General features: G+C 44.5%; 2 protein-coding genes across 3 annotated transcripts; both read right to left on the reverse strand.

Annotated features, from left to right (window-relative positions):
- Positions 1 to 2,430: 2,430 nt before the first annotated feature.
- On the reverse strand, positions 2,431 to 5,415 carry LOC141041691 (small ribosomal subunit protein uS11y). 2 transcript variants are annotated; one of them, XM_073508619.1, is made up of 6 exons: positions 5,199 to 5,384; positions 4,975 to 5,097; positions 4,837 to 4,882; positions 3,260 to 3,345; positions 3,034 to 3,163; positions 2,431 to 2,690 (listed from the first exon to the last, which is right to left on the reverse strand). In XM_073508619.1, exons 1-6 carry the CDS (start codon positions 5,199 to 5,201, stop codon positions 2,623 to 2,625), a joined length of 456 nt encoding a protein of 151 aa, XP_073364720.1. In that variant the 5' UTR covers positions 5,202 to 5,384; the 3' UTR covers positions 2,431 to 2,622. The 2 variants fall into 2 exon arrangements, with proteins under 2 accessions (XP_073364720.1, XP_073364719.1); XM_073508618.1 differs by having other exon boundaries at positions 4,837 to 5,097; positions 5,199 to 5,415.
- Positions 5,416 to 14,096: 8,681 nt separating this feature from the next.
- On the reverse strand, positions 14,097 to 17,050 carry LOC141020566 (small ribosomal subunit protein uS11y). The gene is made up of 6 exons (XM_073508620.1): positions 16,865 to 17,050; positions 16,641 to 16,763; positions 16,503 to 16,548; positions 14,926 to 15,011; positions 14,700 to 14,829; positions 14,097 to 14,356 (listed from the first exon to the last, which is right to left on the reverse strand). The coding sequence occupies exons 1-6, from the start codon at positions 16,865 to 16,867 to the stop codon at positions 14,289 to 14,291; spliced, it is 456 nt and encodes a 151-aa protein (XP_073364721.1). The 5' UTR covers positions 16,868 to 17,050; the 3' UTR covers positions 14,097 to 14,288.
- Between the last annotated feature and the right edge of the window lie 2,444 nt (positions 17,051 to 19,494).

Here is a 19,494-nt window from a genome sequence, read left to right on the forward strand (position 1 = left end):
ATCTACTCATTCCTGCATGTAAACACGGTTCGATCCAACAACACAGAACCATCCATTGTGATGTATTACTAAGCTAAATAAGTCACTACAATCCCCTGCATTGCAAAAAAAGTACAAATTCATCTGTTTACTGACAAAAAATCCCCAATTTTGAACCTAAAACCATCCACTTATCTAACAAAAAATCCCCAATTTTGAACCTAAAATCACCCACTTATCTCAAGAACCTAAAAAAAGCACAAACGAAGGGGAAGAGAATCAGTGAGAAGAACTTACCATACTCGGGTGCATCATCCCAGGGAAATCGCCGTCGAGGAAGAAGCTCAGCACCAGCGCGACCACCGGCATCAGCCACACCGAGAACGGCTTCACCACAAACACCGCCGCCGCCAGTACCCGCAGATTCATCGCCGTCATCAGCCGCGGCGGCTACTGTAGGGGGGGCGGCTACCTCGCCATCCTCTCCGCCGCCGCAACCTACGGAGGCAGCCAACGGGGTTGACATTGCCGCCGACGGGCACCCAGCCGCCGTCAAGGTCGCAAGGTCGGGGTTTGGGGGTGGAGTGCGCTGGCGGGGGTCGGTACTGCATATGTTTTTTTTTTCTAGGGGTTTTCTTGCAAATGTACACCGCTGACTCACAACGCCACGTGGGCTGCGCCAATGACTCAAAAGAAGAGAGTGACCCGTTTGCTCATATAGCAAACCAAACTGACCCGTTTTCCACGTTTTGAGACTTGTGTGACCAATGTGCTCATCTCGCGAGAGTTCAGTGACGAATGGCGTTTATCTCTTCACTTTCTTAGTTGTAACCAAAGACATTGTGGTTCTTTTTAATAGAAATATGAGAGGGAGCTCTCTTTTTCAAAAAAAAAAGAGTGTAAAGTTGTGGTAGATTGAAAAAGAAGACAAGGAACATTGAAGGTCACAAAGTTACATAAATGTGCTCTCAAGCTCTGTCAATCGTTTCGCGGTTTTGTTCTGAGCATCCTATAGTGAAATCGTACAAAAACATAGTTGTACAAAAATGACTAATCTCAAATATAAGGCAAAAGCCTCTATTTAGAAGTTTTTTATGCTTTTAAATCAAAGTGAAAAATTGAAGTTTAAGCTCAAACAAACAGGGCCTAAATAGCCGTGTGAGTGATCCACCATAAGATGTGAGAATATTAGACCATTTAAAGCACTTTGGTCGGGGACACATCCACTTAAAGCAGATAATCGAGTGGTTGCTTCATTGTCGGGATACCCAGGAAGAAGACTATATGATCACGATATGAAAAATAATACATATGAGAAATCAAAACACCATTAGCTCTCTAACGTTGGCTACGAACATCATGTGAGAATAGAGATGGAGCCAGGTGAACACTTATTCCACACAAGAGAACCTCCACCGTCAAGACAATGTCGCTGAGACACAAAGCTAACATAGAAAGACTTGATCCACTCTGAAAGCAAAGATTTGAGTTGTCCCCACTTGCTTAGCACACAGAATCTTGAATAAGCAAGAGAAAATTTTCTCTAGCAAGATATAGGTCGAGCAGAGATCCTAGCCAGACACGGACGAAGCTAGATCAATAGTTCTGGTGGCAACTCTACTCGGCCGGGTTCATTTGTTACAAACGAATTCAATTTTTAATCAATCTAGTGAAAAATTTGCCAAATTCATTAGGCTCAACTGACCCCACTGCTTATGAAGGTTGCTCCGTCCAGCAGAGACTAATCTGAATCTGTCGAGTATAGGGACGAACCAATTGTCCTATGGTGTCAGCTCTACTGAGCTGGGTTCATTTGTTACAAATGAATAGTATTGTTTACAGGTTTAGTGAAGAGATTGTTCAGTTCATTGTATTCAACTAACCTTACTGCATATGGCACCTCCGTCACCGTTAGAGATGAGAATAATATCTTGAGTAAAATTTGTTTCAAACCTTGGAAGTTGGGTCATCTATTTTGAAACAGAGGGAGTAAAAATCAGCACCCTACGAATGGATGATAGTTCAATAACTTTGTCAGACTTCCCCTCATGCAAGTAACATCCCATAAGGCCATAATAGTCAGGCACGGGTCACTAACCAGCGAGAACACGCCAAACTGCACGATCAAAAGGACAACTGTGGAGCAAGGAGACGAACAGCGGTCGTTGGTGAAGATAAATTAGGGTTGAAGAGGGCTAAGGATGTCACTGACGCGGTCGAGTGATTCCCGTGGGTACTGCCATGGCCCATGGGAGCTAATTGCATGCATCGAAGTAGACTATCTTATGGGCCGCCCATTTAGCAAAGCAACTCAACAAGCCCACAATCAAAATGAGCTAGCAAGCGAACTGCAGGTTAGTTGACGCAGAAGCTACAACAGTGTGTCAATTTTAGACACATGAAACAAGCAACAACAAGACGCAAAAGTAAAAATCCATAGCAAAGAAAGGGTTATAATAGATGGCAACCACTTGATTCAAAAGAGGGGAAAGGGTCATTTTCTAAACATGCAACACAATATCTCTCAAAATCTATAAATCCACAAGATCTGACTTAACATCATAAACGGAGTAGTACAGAACAAGTTGCAAGACACAGGATATCGATAGCTTGGTATTGTTCCATCCTTGAACGAGCATGGAATTACAGCCTCCTTCCTCTTCTACCACCCTTCCGGCGGGTGCTGTCAGTGGGGACCGGGGTAACATCCTCTGCTCAACGCAAAAAAACACATCATGGATTAATCCGCTGTATGATATCATAAACTAAACTGGAAAATGTAAAAGGTTGAAATCACGATAACTGGCATCCAAGGCAAAACTAAATCAACATTGATCATAACATAAACATAGTATGAACAGGAAGGACAAGCAAAACATAAGTACATATAAAAACCAAGCCAGCATGTGACCAGACAAATTCAAGAACTATTGACTACCAGACAAAATTAAGACAAGCCTTGCAAATGCAATGAATGGCAGAATAGTTTTTTCCCAGAAGCTAATGAGATGAAATGGCACAGACACAGCATACACAAGGGCATCACAAGCTTACCAATGCGTCCAATCTTCATGCCAGAACGTGCAAGAGCTCTAAGCGCAGCTTGAGCACCAGGACCTGGAGTTTTTGTCTTGTTTCCACCAGTAGCACGGAGCTTAATGTGCAGAGCAGTAATTCCAAGCTCCTAAACAGGGGGGGAGGATCACCATATGTATCAGTGGATTCATCAAATTTGGCTACCACCATACTTGATCATGCAACAAATCAACTTTTTTGGTACCTTACATCTTACAGCAACATCCTGAGATGCAAGCATAGCTGCATAAGGGGATGATTCATCACGATCAGCTTTGACCTTCATGCCACCTGAAAATGCAATTCTTTAGTACATCACAAATTTGTAAGACGTAAAAAAGAAACTGATAGATGTTGAGCATCACAGAAGAACCGACAGTCAATCACTGTTTAGTGCCATGGCAGATGCAAGTTATAGCTAAACAGGTATAATAGCCAAGAATAACCATTCAAGCCTTGGTGAACTGAGTTCACTTCTTCAACCACCAAATAGGAGACCACACATAGAATATTCTACTACTAATATGTTATATTCAAAAAGACTTCTGAAATGTTCTGAAGATATTGTACAGCCAATATCTAAAATCTTCAAATGTAACTCAGAAGTACTAACAAACAAAAGCATGTTCTTCCAACATTTAGGCGTCCCCATTTTAATTGACAAAGAGTTGCAAGGGTGTAGAAGTCAGCAGAAGCAAGACAGAGAACATCTGCTTCATACCGACCATACATCACAAGAAACTGAATGGCAAGATGAGTACACCTATAAATCAAATTGGAAGTTGAGTTCCAGAGAAAAACTCTCTAGAGCCTCATATGAATCTTGCACAGCAATGACTCGACACGCTCCCACAGAACAAAAGGGAGGCAATCTTAAGGGCGGTGCTTACAAAAGGTTGATAGGATCAAAAATGAAACTCAATAGGGAAGACAGCATCATGATCAGAAGAGGAGGTTCATAAGAAGTAAGCAAGACAAATATTGCTCAACAATCTCGCTCAAGTTTAACCTAGGATAACCTCACATATGAACCAACAATTTTCACATAAATAGAAAACGCCCAGATCCCAAACTGGATAGTCAAATAGTGAACGGATAAGGAGATTTGGCTCACATACCCTATTGAGTTTCTGCATGAATCAATTCCATTAAATAAAAAGGTGGGCATTACGTCATACTGACAAACAAAATACCAATACTACCTACCAAACAAGAATGTTGGTTCAGTGAAATGTTTTTTCAAAGAACCAACCATCGTGCTGATTTTTTACATACAACTACAGGAGTGCCAATATGCACTTGGTTCGGTGAAATATAGTCACATCAAGCATGTTCACTTCCAGAATTTAGGCAGCTCCATCTAATGTTGCAAAGAGTTGCAGGAGTGAAGAACACAGCATGAGCAGTGCATAAAGCAGCTGCTGCCTGCTGGCTACATACACTACAAGAAACCCAATGAAATGATGTAAACAGCTAGAACTAAAACAGGAAGAGAAGAAGTTCCAGAGAAAAACTCGCCGGATCCTCGTTTTCAATCTTGCATGGCTATGACTCGACACGCTCCCACGGATAAAAAGGGAGGGGATCTTAAGGGCCGTGCTTACAAAGCAATCTAAAAACCTCCAAGGTGATACCAAATCATGAAACTTGACTATATGCTGTTCCAAACGAACATATCTCTATCAGTACGAGACGATGCTTATTAGAAACAAACCACCATCATTTATACATCAGCCACCACGCCTTGCTCGTAAAGGGGAGTATAAGAAGAGATGTGATTACCGGTGATGCGGACGAGCGTCTCCCTCCCGGACAGATCCGTGACATGCTGCGACAGCGAAGCCAGATGTGGCAAGAGTTTCAGGTCCGCGGTGTAAACAGAAAAGCAGCAAGAAAGGCGGCGTGTCCTTGGGATCTTACGATGAAGGTGTCGTTGAAGGAGGCGAAGATGTGCGCGACGCCGAAGACGTGCTCCCCCTCGCGGACGGCGGGGCCGAGCGTCACGTTCTCCTCCTTGGGCTCGCGGGTCTTCTTCCTCCCTGACTGCACGAACAGACACAGCACCGGACGATGCCCAGATGGATAAGCACAAGAACCAAGTCTACAGCGAGTTGACGGGGAAGGAACGAGCGACAAGGCGTTACCATGGCGGCGGCGGCGGCGGCGAGAGGAGGAGGAGGCTAGGGTTTGGAGTGGACGAGAAGATGAGCTGCGGTGGGGAAGTGCAGGAGTGGGCAAAGATAAAGCCTCCCGAGAGTGGGCCGTGCCCGGGTTTGGATGCGTGGGTCGCCTGGTTATACGGGCTGCATTTTGCGCTGAGCTCTCTGGACCATACTGGGCTTGCATGACTCAGTATTGGGCTAAGGGTGCGTTTTTGTGTGTACCGCAACCCGGGTGTCCACTCATCATGTGACCAGACGTTTCTTTTTTTAGGGTTAAAGCACAGCTTTATTACGGTAACGAGTTAGGCAAGTCGCCTAAAACAAACCAACATATAGCTTTATTAAGGCGATGAGGGTTTACCTACTCCGCCGGCCCAGGCCGACATTTGCTTACCGGTGCCCTCCCCGGACGGTTTCTCAAGGCGCAGTCCCTAGGGTTTCCTAGCCCCGGTATTTGCTGCGAGAGAACTCAGGGGCAGATTGCATCGGTTCTTTGGCCCTGTTCGTCATGGGAGATGCCATGGAGGCCCCAAGTGGTGGCAGAAACTCATCTCGATGGGGAAGGAGCAGAGGATGTGGAGGTACGACAGGCCGGGGCCTTGTCCCGGGTCATGAGCGTGGCGATGGGGAAGGGATTGGACAGAAGGGACGTGATGTTGATTCTGGAGGAGGAATAGCTGGTGGTTCGGTGCCACCATCCCCTCCTGGATATTTGTCACGGTGGGAGAGTAAGGAAACCAAGCACGGAGCCTCGTCGTCCAAGTCAAAGGCTGCTGATATGGAGATCGAGAAGAATTTGGCGGGCTCCGAGCTGGAGCGCCACCGGTCATCATGAATATCATAAGTGGAACTATTGCGGGATTGGCAACGATTCGACAGTTCGAGAGCTACGCACGCTAGTGCAACGATTTGCCCCCTTCGTGCTCTGTGTGCAAGAAACTCGAGTTGGAGGGACTCATGCTAGGAATCTAGCCTTTTCTTTTAGCTTTAGTAGAAGCTATACAGTGGGTAGTAATGGTAGAAGTGGAGGTCTTGCTATTTACAGGGATGATGATTTGTCCCTTGAGTTCGTCACTGAACTCTCACGAGATGAGCACATTGGTCACTCAAGTCTCAAAATGTGGAGAATTGGTCAGTTTGGTTTGCTTTATGAGCGAATGTGTCACTTCCCTGTTGCGAGCCGTTACGGGGCCGACGTGGCTTGCTGACTCAGCGTATGGCCCACTGTCAGGATAATTGTGAAGGTATTTTTTGCAAATTGTGCATCCCCTCCCTGGTCAAAATCCCCAATTCAGCTCTCTCTCGATCTCACCTTCGCCTCTCTCCAGATCTGCCACAGCCGTCGCCGTTGTCGTCACCTCGCTCGAGATGGACCAGTATGAGGGAGAGAGCTGGCGGCCGGAGAACAGGGAGGGTAGTATCTTCTTCCCGGCGGAGGGCTGGAGGCGCGGCGAGCTGGAGTTGCGGCCTGAGGTCGGTCGCTGTGTGCTGAGGCGCACGGCTGGGATGTACCGGCTGGAGGAGAAGCTACGCGGTCGTGCCCTGGTGGGTACAGTGGAAGGGAACCGGCCTCCCGTGTCGCCGGCACAGGTGGTTGCGGCTTTGGAGGCGCAATGCGGCATCCGCCGCGACGACGTCATGGTTGAGGTATGTTCGCCTCCGGCGGATTTTCTTGTACGGTTTCGGTCCGGCGACGACTGCACTCGCGTGCTCATCTACCACTCCCGCAAGCTTACGGTCGGCGGCGAGACAATCCAGTTTTGCCGGTGGCATCGTGGGATGGGTGGCGAGGAGTCGTCTATGAAGTTTTTGACAAGGTTGAGCTTTGATGGGCTCCCGCAAGAGGCTTGGGAGGTCGAGTTCGTTACCAACCTTGTTAACAGTCTCGGCGGCGATCTCGTTAAGATGTTGAAGCCCACTGATCGGTGCTTCGTCGTTGTTGAAGCATGGATGAAGAACCCAAACAAATTGCCTAAATTATATGAAGTGGAGCTGCCAGAGCCTGAATTACGACAAGATTACCCAACCTCTGACTTTGACGTGCCAATTTCACCGCCTACTATATAGTCGTCTGAAAGATGAGAAGCCAACAGTTGTTCATTTTCTGAAGATCCATGTTCTGAAAGTTATAGATCACAGCCCTATCTTAACAGAGTTGCCGCCTGCTTATGACTATGACGAAGAATCGAACAGCGCTCGGTGTCACAATTTCACATGTCATCCTGGTACAATAGATGGTGCAGAGAGGGCATACATTGGTGTTGGACATGGTTTTGCAGGGCCAGGGTCCGATGGCCGTGCAGGTGCTCTGTTCAGGATGTAGATGAGACAGAGATGTTGCATCTCTTTTATTCAGCAATGTATAATGTATGTTTGTTGTGTGCCAATGTGAGCATATGTCTGTAAGACTATTGTAAGAGATCTATTTATGATGTGTGACTGATGTGAGGATGTTGCATGAAATTCAATTGTTGTTGCACTACTAGTATATGCAATTTATTTGACAAGAGATATCTCATTTAACAAAAGTACAGAACAGTACTAAAAGAAAGAGTTCATTTTAGAACTACACAGAGCAGTACTAAAATTCCTCAGTACTAAAAGAACAAATTCATCCAAAAGGATTAGTTGTGCCAAAAGTAACTACACATGACAGTACTAAAAGAACAAGTTCATTTTGGAACTACATCAAGTTCATTTTGAAACTACTACATTACTGAATTACAGCATGATCTCAGTCTTGTGGTGCTGATTGTGTATTGTTGATCTCCTCTTCATATGTTGGTCCTGTTCTACCTCTTCTTCCTCCCCTTCCTCCCCTTCTTCCTCTTGTAGGTGCACCTTCTCCTCTCTGTCCAAACAGAAGATACTGAAATCCTCCAACACCTGCTGCATTGTTGCTTGTGCCAGCTGTGTTTGCATTCCTGTTAATTGCACTAGCTGCAGCTCTAGCTTCTCTTCTTCTTCCTGACCTGTCCCTTGCTTGAGCTCTCAAAACCTGTGCTGTGACTGTTGATGTCCTTGGTAGTGGAATGTTAGCTCTATATTGTGCAACAAAAGCTGATTCACTAGGGAATGGCTTTATTTCTTCAATGACAATTTTTGGCGCCTGCATTTTATGAATGACATAACTCTGTTTTATTGGAAGAACAAAAGAGAACAAGTTACAAGTACTTTATTATAAGAATTTGGTCTTCACCTCATGTGCTAGCTGAGATATCATAGATTCTTTCACATTGATAGGATCTTTCCTAGGGTCTAGTTGTACATGCTCAATGTGCTGATCAAAACAATACAAAATTAGTTAGTACTGCCTATACAAACTGGAATTATTTGTAAGTATAGCTGCATATTACCTCTAGTATCTCAGGAATATCAGCATATCCATTTTCATCAACCATTGTAGGGCCTCTGTTTGGGTTTGGCATGGAGGTTGGAATGCCCACTTGCTCTTCCACAGTTCTTCTTCTCCTTCTCTTTGTTCTTTGTTGTTGTTGCTCCTGTGAGCTGTCCTCTGTTTGGGTTTGTGGTGCTTGTGCTGCTCCTGTTGCTGCTGCTTGTGTTGTTGCTGCTTCTGCCCTTGCAATCTCTTCCAATCTAGGGCATCCTTTCTTGTTATGGCCTGCATTTCCACAATATCCACAATGAATAGTGACCCCATGTTTGGTCAACTTTGTACCATCCTCATTTTCTTCAGGACCTTTTCTTCTTTTTTTGCTTGAGGGCCTGCCAACAACCTTCTCATAAAATGGAGGTTTTACTACTGGGCCATTAACATGCTCCCATTCTGACTTATCTCTAACTGGCTTCACCACAGGACCATAAGCTTGCATGAAAGCATTCAAAGAATAGCTACTACATACCATCTGTTCAGGCTTAATCCTCTCATGCCTACAACAAGCTATTGCATGGTTGCATGGAATGCCAGTTAGCTGCCATCTTCTACAAGTGTAAGCTCTCATGTTTAGCTCTACAATGTAACTAACACCATTGCTAAGAACTTTGAAAGTTGACTTTCCATATTCAGTAGCAAAGTAGTTTGCTGCATAATCTGCATTTTTCTGAACTTTTTGTCTAATCTTTGGGCAAATCTGACCAGTCCACTTCTGTAGAGCATCCTTTTGCATTTTGTTATATCTTGTCCCTATCTTGCAAGCAATGTTCTCCAACATAGACAGGACAGGTAGCTCTCTAGCTTCTAATATCCACCTAATTAGTAGGCAGGTCCATAAACAGAAGTAAGCAGTAGACATTTAATAAGCAATAGTAAAGAGAAGAAGGTAAGATAATTACTTATTGAAAACTTCACAAGAATTGTTTGTAAGTATGTCACATTTGACAAAATCACTGAAGAAAGCTCTGCAATACTCAGATGTCTTCTTTTCATCTAACCAAGCATGTGCTTCAGGACAATCTGCCTTGAACCTGTCCATGTTTTGCTGCCATCTTGTAGTGTTGCTTGACCTTGCACATGCCCACAAGTGATTCTTTACTGTTTCTCCCTTGTGAAGCTGGTTCAGGTTCTAGTAGAGATGTCTGACACAAAATCTATGTTCAGAGTCAGGGAACAATTCTCTGACTGCTCTAATCAAACCCTACATCACAACAAACAACAACTATGTTATGCTAAGACAGAAGATACAGTATTGTAATCACATACATATAAGGAATTTTTTAATTTTCACCACACCTTCTGCTTATCACTCATTATAGAGATAGTTGATGTGTTAATGATGTTTAGGTCATTTTTCAAATTAGTAAGAAACCACTTCCAGCTGGCATGGCACTCCACCTCTACGACAGCCATTGCAATTGGGTAGATGCAGTCATTGGGATCTACTCCAATTGCTGTCAATATCTGTCCACCATATTTGGTCCTTATGTGTGTTCCATCAAGACAAATAATGGGCCTACAACCAAGTAGCCATCCTCTTTTACAAGCATCCAGACATAAGTACAAAGTGCTCAATGTTTCACCCATCCTTTTCAAGAAGAAAGTAGTGCCTGGGTTTGCTCTCCTTAGCTCATGTCCATAGTCCCAAAGCTGTCCATATTGGGCCTCTTCATCTCCTCTTATCTTTTTCAGACATGACAACCTAGGTCTTGCCAACTTAAATCTGTTTGGCTTCATGTTGTACTGTTTCTGAACTTTGTTCTAAAAAGCTGTCAAACTCATCTTTGGGTCATCTCTGAAATCTTCAACAAATTTTCCAGCTAGCAATGGAGCTGTCAACTCTTTCACTTCCCACACCCTCTCACAAGTATGCTCTCCAACATATGTCTTTATCAGCATGCACTCAACTCTGGTATCTTTAACAGCAATCATTCTCCAAGGGCAGCCTTCAACACATTTTGCGTCAATTCTGGTAGCATTGTTCCTTGTCTTCTTTATTTTTACTCTGTTCTTCACTATGTACATGGACAAAGCATTTGTTAATTCTGTAGGGTTTGAAAAGACCATGCCAAGTTTAAATGTTGGGTCTTCCATGTCTGTCAATTTGTTGAAAGCTGGAAAATCAAATTTTGTCCTGTCTTCACTCTATCTGGGAGCTCTAATTTCTCTGTATCAACAACATCTGGATCATCACCATTTGCATCTTCTTTCACAACTTTCCTAGTTGCAGCTATTATGTCATCTACGACAGAAGTGTCAACATTTTCATCAAACAAGGTGTCATCTCCAGCTTCAAAATCATAGTCAGAATTTGCAAAATCTGGATCAATACTTGAGTCTGATGCATAGCCACACTCTTCTTCTGCACTCTCATCACCATAATCTTCTTCTTGCATAGCAGCAAAATCTTCTTCTTGCATAGCAGCAAAATCTTCTTCTTCCATAGCAGGAAAATCTTCTTCTTCCATAGCAGCAAAATCTTCTTTTTGCACACCAGCTAATTCTTCTCCTCTAACAGCAGCAAATTCTTCTTCTTGCTGTACAACCTGAGGAAACATATTCTCCTTCCCTTTCTTTTCCATGTAAAATTATTCTTTCACAAAATTAGCACTCAAGTTCCTCCTAGCAGGTATGGATCTGTTGTTGTTGCACAAATCTTGATATCCACCTGACATCATATTGAACATTTGCTCACTGAATGCAGGCATCAATTTGCTAGCTGGTATGTCCTCTGACTCAATATCTTTCTTGCAAGGACTTATCACTCTAGGTAGCTCAACTGGTTGCAGAAGAACATCATCCCAAAGTTGTTTGTCCAGAACATTATCATGATCAACATAAACATGCAAATTGTGGCCACCTCTCGCACAAGCTGAATCTGCCATAGATTTTGCATGCATTTCTAAGTTCATCTCCCTCAAACCATCTACTACTGTTTTGCCTGGATCCAACCAGTACACTGGAAATCCCATGGATGGCAAAGCATATCCTAGTTGCTTGATCATCCAATCCACCAGAGCACAGCAGAATGTACCCTTGTCACAGCCATCAAAAACATCTACTCATTCCTGCATGTAAACACGGTTCGATCCAACAACACAGAACCATCCATTGTGATGTATTACTAAGCTAAATAAGTCACTACAATCCCCTGCATTGCAAAAAAAGTACAAATTCATCTGTTTACTGACAAAAAATCCCCAATTTTGAACCTAAAACCATCCACTTATCTAACAAAAAATCCCCAATTTTGAACCTAAAATCACCCACTTATCTCAAGAACCTAAAAAAAGCACAAACGAAGGGGAAGAGAATCAGTGAGAAGAACTTACCATACTCGGGTGCATCATCCCAGGGAAATCGCCGTCGAGGAAGAAGCTCAGCACCAGCGCGACCACCGGCATCAGCCACACCGAGAACGGCTTCACCACAAACACCGCCGCCGCCAGTACCCGCAGATTCATCGCCGTCATCAGCCGCGGCGGCTACTGTAGGGGGGGCGGCTACCTCGCCATCCTCTCCGCCGCCGCAACCTACGGAGGCAGCCAACGGGGTTGACATTGCCGCCGACGGGCACCCAGCCGCCGTCAAGGTCGCAAGGTCGGGGTTTGGGGGTGGAGTGCGCTGGCGGGGGTCGGTACTGCATATGTTTTTTTTTTCTAGGGGTTTTCTTGCAAATGTACACCGCTGACTCACAACGCCACGTGGGCTGCGCCAATGACTCAAAAGAAGAGAGTGACCCGTTTGCTCATATAGCAAACCAAACTGACCCGTTTTCCACGTTTTGAGACTTGTGTGACCAATGTGCTCATCTCGCGAGAGTTCAGTGACGAATGGCGTTTATCTCTTCACTTTCTTAGTTGTAACCAAAGACATTGTGGTTCTTTTTAATAGAAATATGAGAGGGAGCTCTCTTTTTCAAAAAAAAAAGAGTGTAAAGTTGTGGTAGATTGAAAAAGAAGACAAGGAACATTGAAGGTCACAAAGTTACATAAATGTGCTCTCAAGCTCTGTCAATCGTTTCGCGGTTTTGTTCTGAGCATCCTATAGTGAAATCGTACAAAAACATAGTTGTACAAAAATGACTAATCTCAAATATAAGGCAAAAGCCTCTATTTAGAAGTTTTTTATGCTTTTAAATCAAAGTGAAAAATTGAAGTTTAAGCTCAAACAAACAGGGCCTAAATAGCCGTGTGAGTGATCCACCATAAGATGTGAGAATATTAGACCATTTAAAGCACTTTGGTCGGGGACACATCCACTTAAAGCAGATAATCGAGTGGTTGCTTCATTGTCGGGATACCCAGGAAGAAGACTATATGATCACGATATGAAAAATAATACATATGAGAAATCAAAACACCATTAGCTCTCTAACGTTGGCTACGAACATCATGTGAGAATAGAGATGGAGCCAGGTGAACACTTATTCCACACAAGAGAACCTCCACCGTCAAGACAATGTCGCTGAGACACAAAGCTAACATAGAAAGACTTGATCCACTCTGAAAGCAAAGATTTGAGTTGTCCCCACTTGCTTAGCACACAGAATCTTGAATAAGCAAGAGAAAATTTTCTCTAGCAAGATATAGGTCGAGCAGAGATCCTAGCCAGACACGGACGAAGCTAGATCAATAGTTCTGGTGGCAACTCTACTCGGCCGGGTTCATTTGTTACAAACGAATTCAATTTTTAATCAATCTAGTGAAAAATTTGCCAAATTCATTAGGCTCAACTGACCCCACTGCTTATGAAGGTTTCTCCGTCCAGCAGAGACTAATCTGAATCTGTCGAGTATAGGGACGAACCAATTGTCCTATGGTGTCAGCTCTACTGAGCTGGGTTCATTTGTTACAAATGAATAGTATTGTTTACAGGTTTAGTGAAGAGATTGTTCAGTTCATTGTATTCAACTAACCTTACTGCATATGGCACCTCCGTCACCGTTAGAGATGAGAATAATATCTTGAGTAAAATTTGTTTCAAACCTTGGAAGTTGGGTCATCTATTTTGAAACAGAGGGAGTAAAAATCAGCACCCTACGAATGGATGATAGTTCAATAACTTTGTCAGACTTCCCCTCATGCAAGTAACATCCCATAAGGCCATAATAGTCAGGCACGGGTCACTAACCAGCGAGAACACGCCAAACTGCACGATCAAAAGGACAACTGTGGAGCAAGGAGACGAACAGCGGTCGTTGGTGAAGATAAATTAGGGTTGAAGAGGGCTAAGGATGTCACTGACGCGGTCGAGTGATTCCCGTGGGTACTGCCATGGCCCATGGGAGCTAATTGCATGCATCGAAGTAGACTATCTTATGGGCCGCCCATTTAGCAAAGCAACTCAACAAGCCCACAATCAAAATGAGCTAGCAAGCGAACTGCAGGTTAGTTGACGCAGAAGCTACAACAGTGTGTCAATTTTAGACACATGAAACAAGCAACAACAAGACGCAAAAGTAAAAATCCATAGCAAAGAAAGGGTTATAATAGATGGCAACCACTTGATTCAAAAGAGGGGAAAGGGTCATTTTCTAAACATGCAACACAATATCTCTCAAAATCTATAAATCCACAAGATCTGACTTAACATCATAAACGGAGTAGTACAGAACAAGTTGCAAGACACAGGATATCGATAGCTTGGTATTGTTCCATCCTTGAACGAGCATGGAATTACAGCCTCCTTCCTCTTCTACCACCCTTCCGGCGGGTGCTGTCAGTGGGGACCGGGGTAACATCCTCTGCTCAACGCAAAAAAACACATCATGGATTAATCCGCTGTATGATATCATAAACTAAACTGGAAAATGTAAAAGGTTGAAATCACGATAACTGGCATCCAAGGCAAAACTAAATCAACATTGATCATAACATAAACATAGTATGAACAGGAAGGACAAGCAAAACATAAGTACATATAAAAACCAAGCCAGCATGTGACCAGACAAATTCAAGAACTATTGACTACCAGACAAAATTAAGACAAGCCTTGCAAATGCAATGAATGGCAGAATAGTTTTTTCCCAGAAGCTAATGAGATGAAATGGCACAGACACAGCATACACAAGGGCATCACAAGCTTACCAATGCGTCCAATCTTCATGCCAGAACGTGCAAGAGCTCTAAGCGCAGCTTGAGCACCAGGACCTGGAGTTTTTGTCTTGTTTCCACCAGTAGCACGGAGCTTAATGTGCAGAGCAGTAATTCCAAGCTCCTAAACAGGGGGGGAGGATCACCATATGTATCAGTGGATTCATCAAATTTGGCTACCACCATACTTGATCATGCAACAAATCAACTTTTTTGGTACCTTACATCTTACAGCAACATCCTGAGATGCAAGCATAGCTGCATAAGGGGATGATTCATCACGATCAGCTTTGACCTTCATGCCACCTGAAAATGCAATTCTTTAGTACATCACAAATTTGTAAGACGTAAAAAAGAAACTGATAGATGTTGAGCATCACAGAAGAACCGACAGTCAATCACTGTTTAGTGCCATGGCAGATGCAAGTTATAGCTAAACAGGTATAATAGCCAAGAATAACCATTCAAGCCTTGGTGAACTGAGTTCACTTCTTCAACCACCAAATAGGAGACCACACATAGAATATTCTACTACTAATATGTTATATTCAAAAAGACTTCTGAAATGTTCTGAAGATATTGTACAGCCAATATCTAAAATCTTCAAATGTAACTCAGAAGTACTAACAAACAAAAGCATGTTCTTCCAACATTTAGGCGTCCCCATTTTAATTGACAAAGAGTTGCAAGGGTGTAGAAGTCAGCAGAAGCAAGACAGAGAACATCTGCTTCATACCGACCATACATCACAAGAAACTGAATGGCAAGATGAGTACACCTATAAATCAAATTGGAAGTTGAGTTCCAGAGAAAAACTCTCTAGAGCCTCATATGAATCTTGCACAGCAATGACTCGACACGCTCCCACAGAACAAAAGGGAGGCAATCTTAAGGGCGGTGCTTACAAAAGGTTGATAGGATCAAAAATGAAACTCAATAGGGAAGACAGCATCATGATCAGAAGAGGAGGTTCATAAGAAGTAAGCAAGACAAATATTGCTCAACAATCTCGCTCAAGTTTAACCTAGGATAACCTCACATATGAACCAACAATTTTCACATAAATAGAAAACGCCCAGATCCCAAACTGGATAGTCAAATAGTGAACGGATAAGGAGATTTGGCTCACATACCCTATTGAGTTTCTGCATGAATCAATTCCATTAAATAAAAAGGTGGGCATTACGTCATACTGACAAACAAAATACCAATACTACCTACCAAACAAGAATGTTGGTTCAGTGAAATGTTTTTTCAAAGAACCAACCATCGTGCTGATTTTTTACATACAACTACAGGAGTGCCAATATGCACTTGGTTCGGTGAAATATAGTCACATCAAGCATGTTCACTTCCAGAATTTAGGCAGCTCCATCTAATGTTGCAAAGAGTTGCAGGAGTGAAGAACACAGCATGAGCAGTGCATAAAGCAGCTGCTGCCTGCTGGCTACATACACTACAAGAAACCCAATGAAATGATGTAAACAGCTAGAACTAAAACAGGAAGAGAAGAAGTTCCAGAGAAAAACTCGCCGGATCCTCGTTTTCAATCTTGCATGGCTATGACTCGACACGCTCCCACGGATAAAAAGGGAGGGGATCTTAAGGGCCGTGCTTACAAAGCAATCTAAAAACCTCCAAGGTGATACCAAATCATGAAACTTGACTATATGCTGTTCCAAACGAACATATCTCTATCAGTACGAGACGATGCTTATTAGAAACAAACCACCATCATTTATACATCAGCCACCACGCCTTGCTCGTAAAGGGGAGTATAAGAAGAGATGTGATTACCGGTGATGCGGACGAGCGTCTCCCTCCCGGACAGATCCGTGACATGCTGCGACAGCGAAGCCAGATGTGGCAAGAGTTTCAGGTCCGCGGTGTAAACAGAAAAGCAGCAAGAAAGGCGGCGTGTCCTTGGGATCTTACGATGAAGGTGTCGTTGAAGGAGGCGAAGATGTGCGCGACGCCGAAGACGTGCTCCCCCTCGCGGACGGCGGGGCCGAGCGTCACGTTCTCCTCCTTGGGCTCGCGGGTCTTCTTCCTCCCTGACTGCACGAACAGACACAGCACCGGACGATGCCCAGATGGATAAGCACAAGAACCAAGTCTACAGCGAGTTGACGGGGAAGGAACGAGCGACAAGGCGTTACCATGGCGGCGGCGGCGGCGGCGAGAGGAGGAGGAGGCTAGGGTTTGGAGTGGACGAGAAGATGAGCTGCGGTGGGGAAGTGCAGGAGTGGGCAAAGATAAAGCCTCCCGAGAGTGGGCCGTGCCCGGGTTTGGATGCGTGGGTCGCCTGGTTATACGGGCTGCATTTTGCGCTGAGCTCTCTGGACCATACTGGGCTTGCATGACTCAGTATTGGGCTAAGGGTGCGTTTTTGTGTGTACCGCAACCCGGGTGTCCACTCATCATGTGACCAGACGTTTCTTTTTTTAGGGTTAAAGCACAGCTTTATTACGGTAACGAGTTAGGCAAGTCGCCTAAAACAAACCAACATATAGCTTTATTAAGGCGATGAGGGTTTACCTACTCCGCCGGCCCAGGCCGACATTTGCTTACCGGTGCCCTCCCCGGACGGTTTCTCAAGGCGCAGTCCCTAGGGTTTCCTAGCCCCGGTATTTGCTGCGAGAGAACTCAGGGGCAGATTGCATCGGTTCTTTGGCCCTGTTCGTCATGGGAGATGCCATGGAGGCCCCAAGTGGTGGCAGAAACTCATCTCGATGGGGAAGGAGCAGAGGATGTGGAGGTACGACAGGCCGGGGCCTTGTCCCGGGTCATGAGCGTGGCGATGGGGAAGGGATTGGACAGAAGGGACGTGATGTTGATTCTGGAGGAGGAATAGCTGGTGGTTCGGTGCCACCATCCCCTCCTGGATATTTGTCACGGTGGGAGAGTAAGGAAACCAAGCACGGAGCCTCGTCGTCCAAGTCAAAGGCTGCTGATATGGAGATCGAGAAGAATTTGGCGGGCTCCGAGCTGGAGCGCCACCGGTCATCATGAATATCATAAGTGGAACTATTGCGGGATTGGCAACGATTCGACAGTTCGAGAGCTACGCACGCTAGTGCAACGATTTGCCCCCTTCGTGCTCTGTGTGCAAGAAACTCGAGTTGGAGGGACTCATGCTAGGAATCTAGCCTTTTCTTTTAGCTTTAGTAGAAGCTATACAGTGGGTAGTAATGGTAGAAGTGGAGGTCTTGCTATGTACTGGGATGATGATTTGTCCCTTGAGTTGATACACTATTCCCAATATCACAGAGATACGATAGTACGGAGGAATGGAGAGGAACCGTGGAGACTCAGTAATATCTACGGTGAAGCCACCGTGAGCGAAAGGCGGAAGACATGGGACTTGTTGCACTAAGTGAATTAGATTTGCCATGGGTATGCATAGGCAATTATAACGAAGTACTATCACCAGAAGAACACTTCGGAGTTGACGAGAGATGCGCCAGGCAGATGACAAGCTTTAAGGACACCGTGGATGTGGATGGATTATGTGATCAGGGCTTTGTAGGGTCGAACTGGACTTTTGAAACAAAGGTGCGAGGGGGTACTTTCACAAGAGTCGGACTCGATAGGGCCCTTGCGCTTCCATCATGCATGGCCCGTTTCCCGGCAGCGATAGTGCATCACCTGACGGCGGCACGTTCAGATCATAACCCCATTTTTGTTGCAACTTAAGGAACAGGAGAATCGGCATGCGTATACAAGGCATTTTCGCTATGAACTTATGTGGGAAACAGACCCCGAATTCCATGATTTCATGCAACATGTGTGGAACTCAGTTGCATCCTCGAGGACAATGCATGCGCTAGGAGACAAGCTTTCTGCCATGTCCAACAAGCTGAAGAGTTGGGACGGTGATGTATTTGGTCACGTCAAAAGGGAGATAAAAAAATTGCAAGCACAATTGGAACTTTTGCAGACTGTCCCAGGCAAAATCGAACCCTCGGAAGAGGAGAAAAGGGTAGTGGACAAACTGACCGAGTGGTATAGCAGGGAGGAAATCATGCAAAAACAACTATCACACTTACCATGGCTGTTGGCAGGAGATAAAAATACCAAAATTGTTCAGCAACAAGCGACATGTAGGCGCGAGAAGAACAAAATAGAGCATCTACAACTGTCGAATGGGTCCTTCTGTGAGATATATATGGCGAGGTTGAAGGAACATGTTGTCGAGTTCTATAAGAATTTATACACCACAGAAGGAACAACGGGGATAGACGATGTTCTCTCTTCCGTGTTGGTTAAAGTAATTGTGGTAATGGATGAACGACTAGACGCGCCCTATACTACAGCAGAGGTCAAGCAGCACTCTTTTAGATGTACCCGACAAAGGCACCGGGACCAGATGGATTCCTGATGCATTCTTTCCAACATCATTGGGATGTTTATGGTGATGAGGTAACACATGCAGTGCTCAATATTTTAAATGGTATAAAGGATATTGGAGAGGTGAACCAAACTCTGCTTGTCTTGATCCCTAAGGTTTTGGATGGTACAGAAGTGGATTCCACCTACAGGAGGATTGGTTAAAATAAACGTTGATGGTGGTGTGGCTAGAACTGCATAAAGGGAGGAGGAGCAGCGGTGTACCGCGATGACCGGGGGGCTACCTCAATTCATGAGTGCGCATTATCGATCAGTGTGATGATCCAGGAACGTTGGAAGCAATGGCATGTTTAGAAGCTTTATCTCTTGCAACTGATCTAAATTTGAGCCAGTTCATTACTGCATGTGACTCAAAATCATTTGTCAAGCAAATAAATGA

The sequence above is a fragment of the Aegilops tauschii genome, chromosome 2 (assembly GCF_002575655.3).
Source record: "Aegilops tauschii subsp. strangulata cultivar AL8/78 chromosome 2, Aet v6.0, whole genome shotgun sequence".
Taxonomy (NCBI): Eukaryota; Viridiplantae; Streptophyta; class Magnoliopsida; order Poales; family Poaceae; genus Aegilops; species Aegilops tauschii.

What these genes read in the sequence shown, in the direction of transcription:
- LOC141041691 (XM_073508618.1), bottom strand. Translation starts at nt 5,400, where the DNA reads ATGCAAGCCCAGTATGGTCCAGAGAGCTCAGCGCAAAATGCAGCCCGT. An exon ending in ATGTTGCTGTAAGATGTAAG is followed by an intron (nt 3,164 to 3,259) that starts GTACCAAAAAAG and finishes CCCCCTGTTTAG; the next exon opens with GAGCTTGGAATTACTGCTCT. An exon ending in CATGAAGATTGGACGCATTG is followed by an intron (nt 2,691 to 3,033) that starts GTAAGCTTGTGA and finishes TGCGTTGAGCAG; the next exon opens with AGGATGTTACCCCGGTCCCC.
- LOC141020566 (XM_073508620.1), bottom strand. An exon ending in CCTTCAACGACACCTTCATC is followed by an intron (nt 16,549 to 16,640) that starts GTAAGATCCCAA and finishes TCGCTGTCGCAG; the next exon opens with CATGTCACGGATCTGTCCGG. An exon ending in ATGTTGCTGTAAGATGTAAG is followed by an intron (nt 14,830 to 14,925) that starts GTACCAAAAAAG and finishes CCCCCTGTTTAG; the next exon opens with GAGCTTGGAATTACTGCTCT.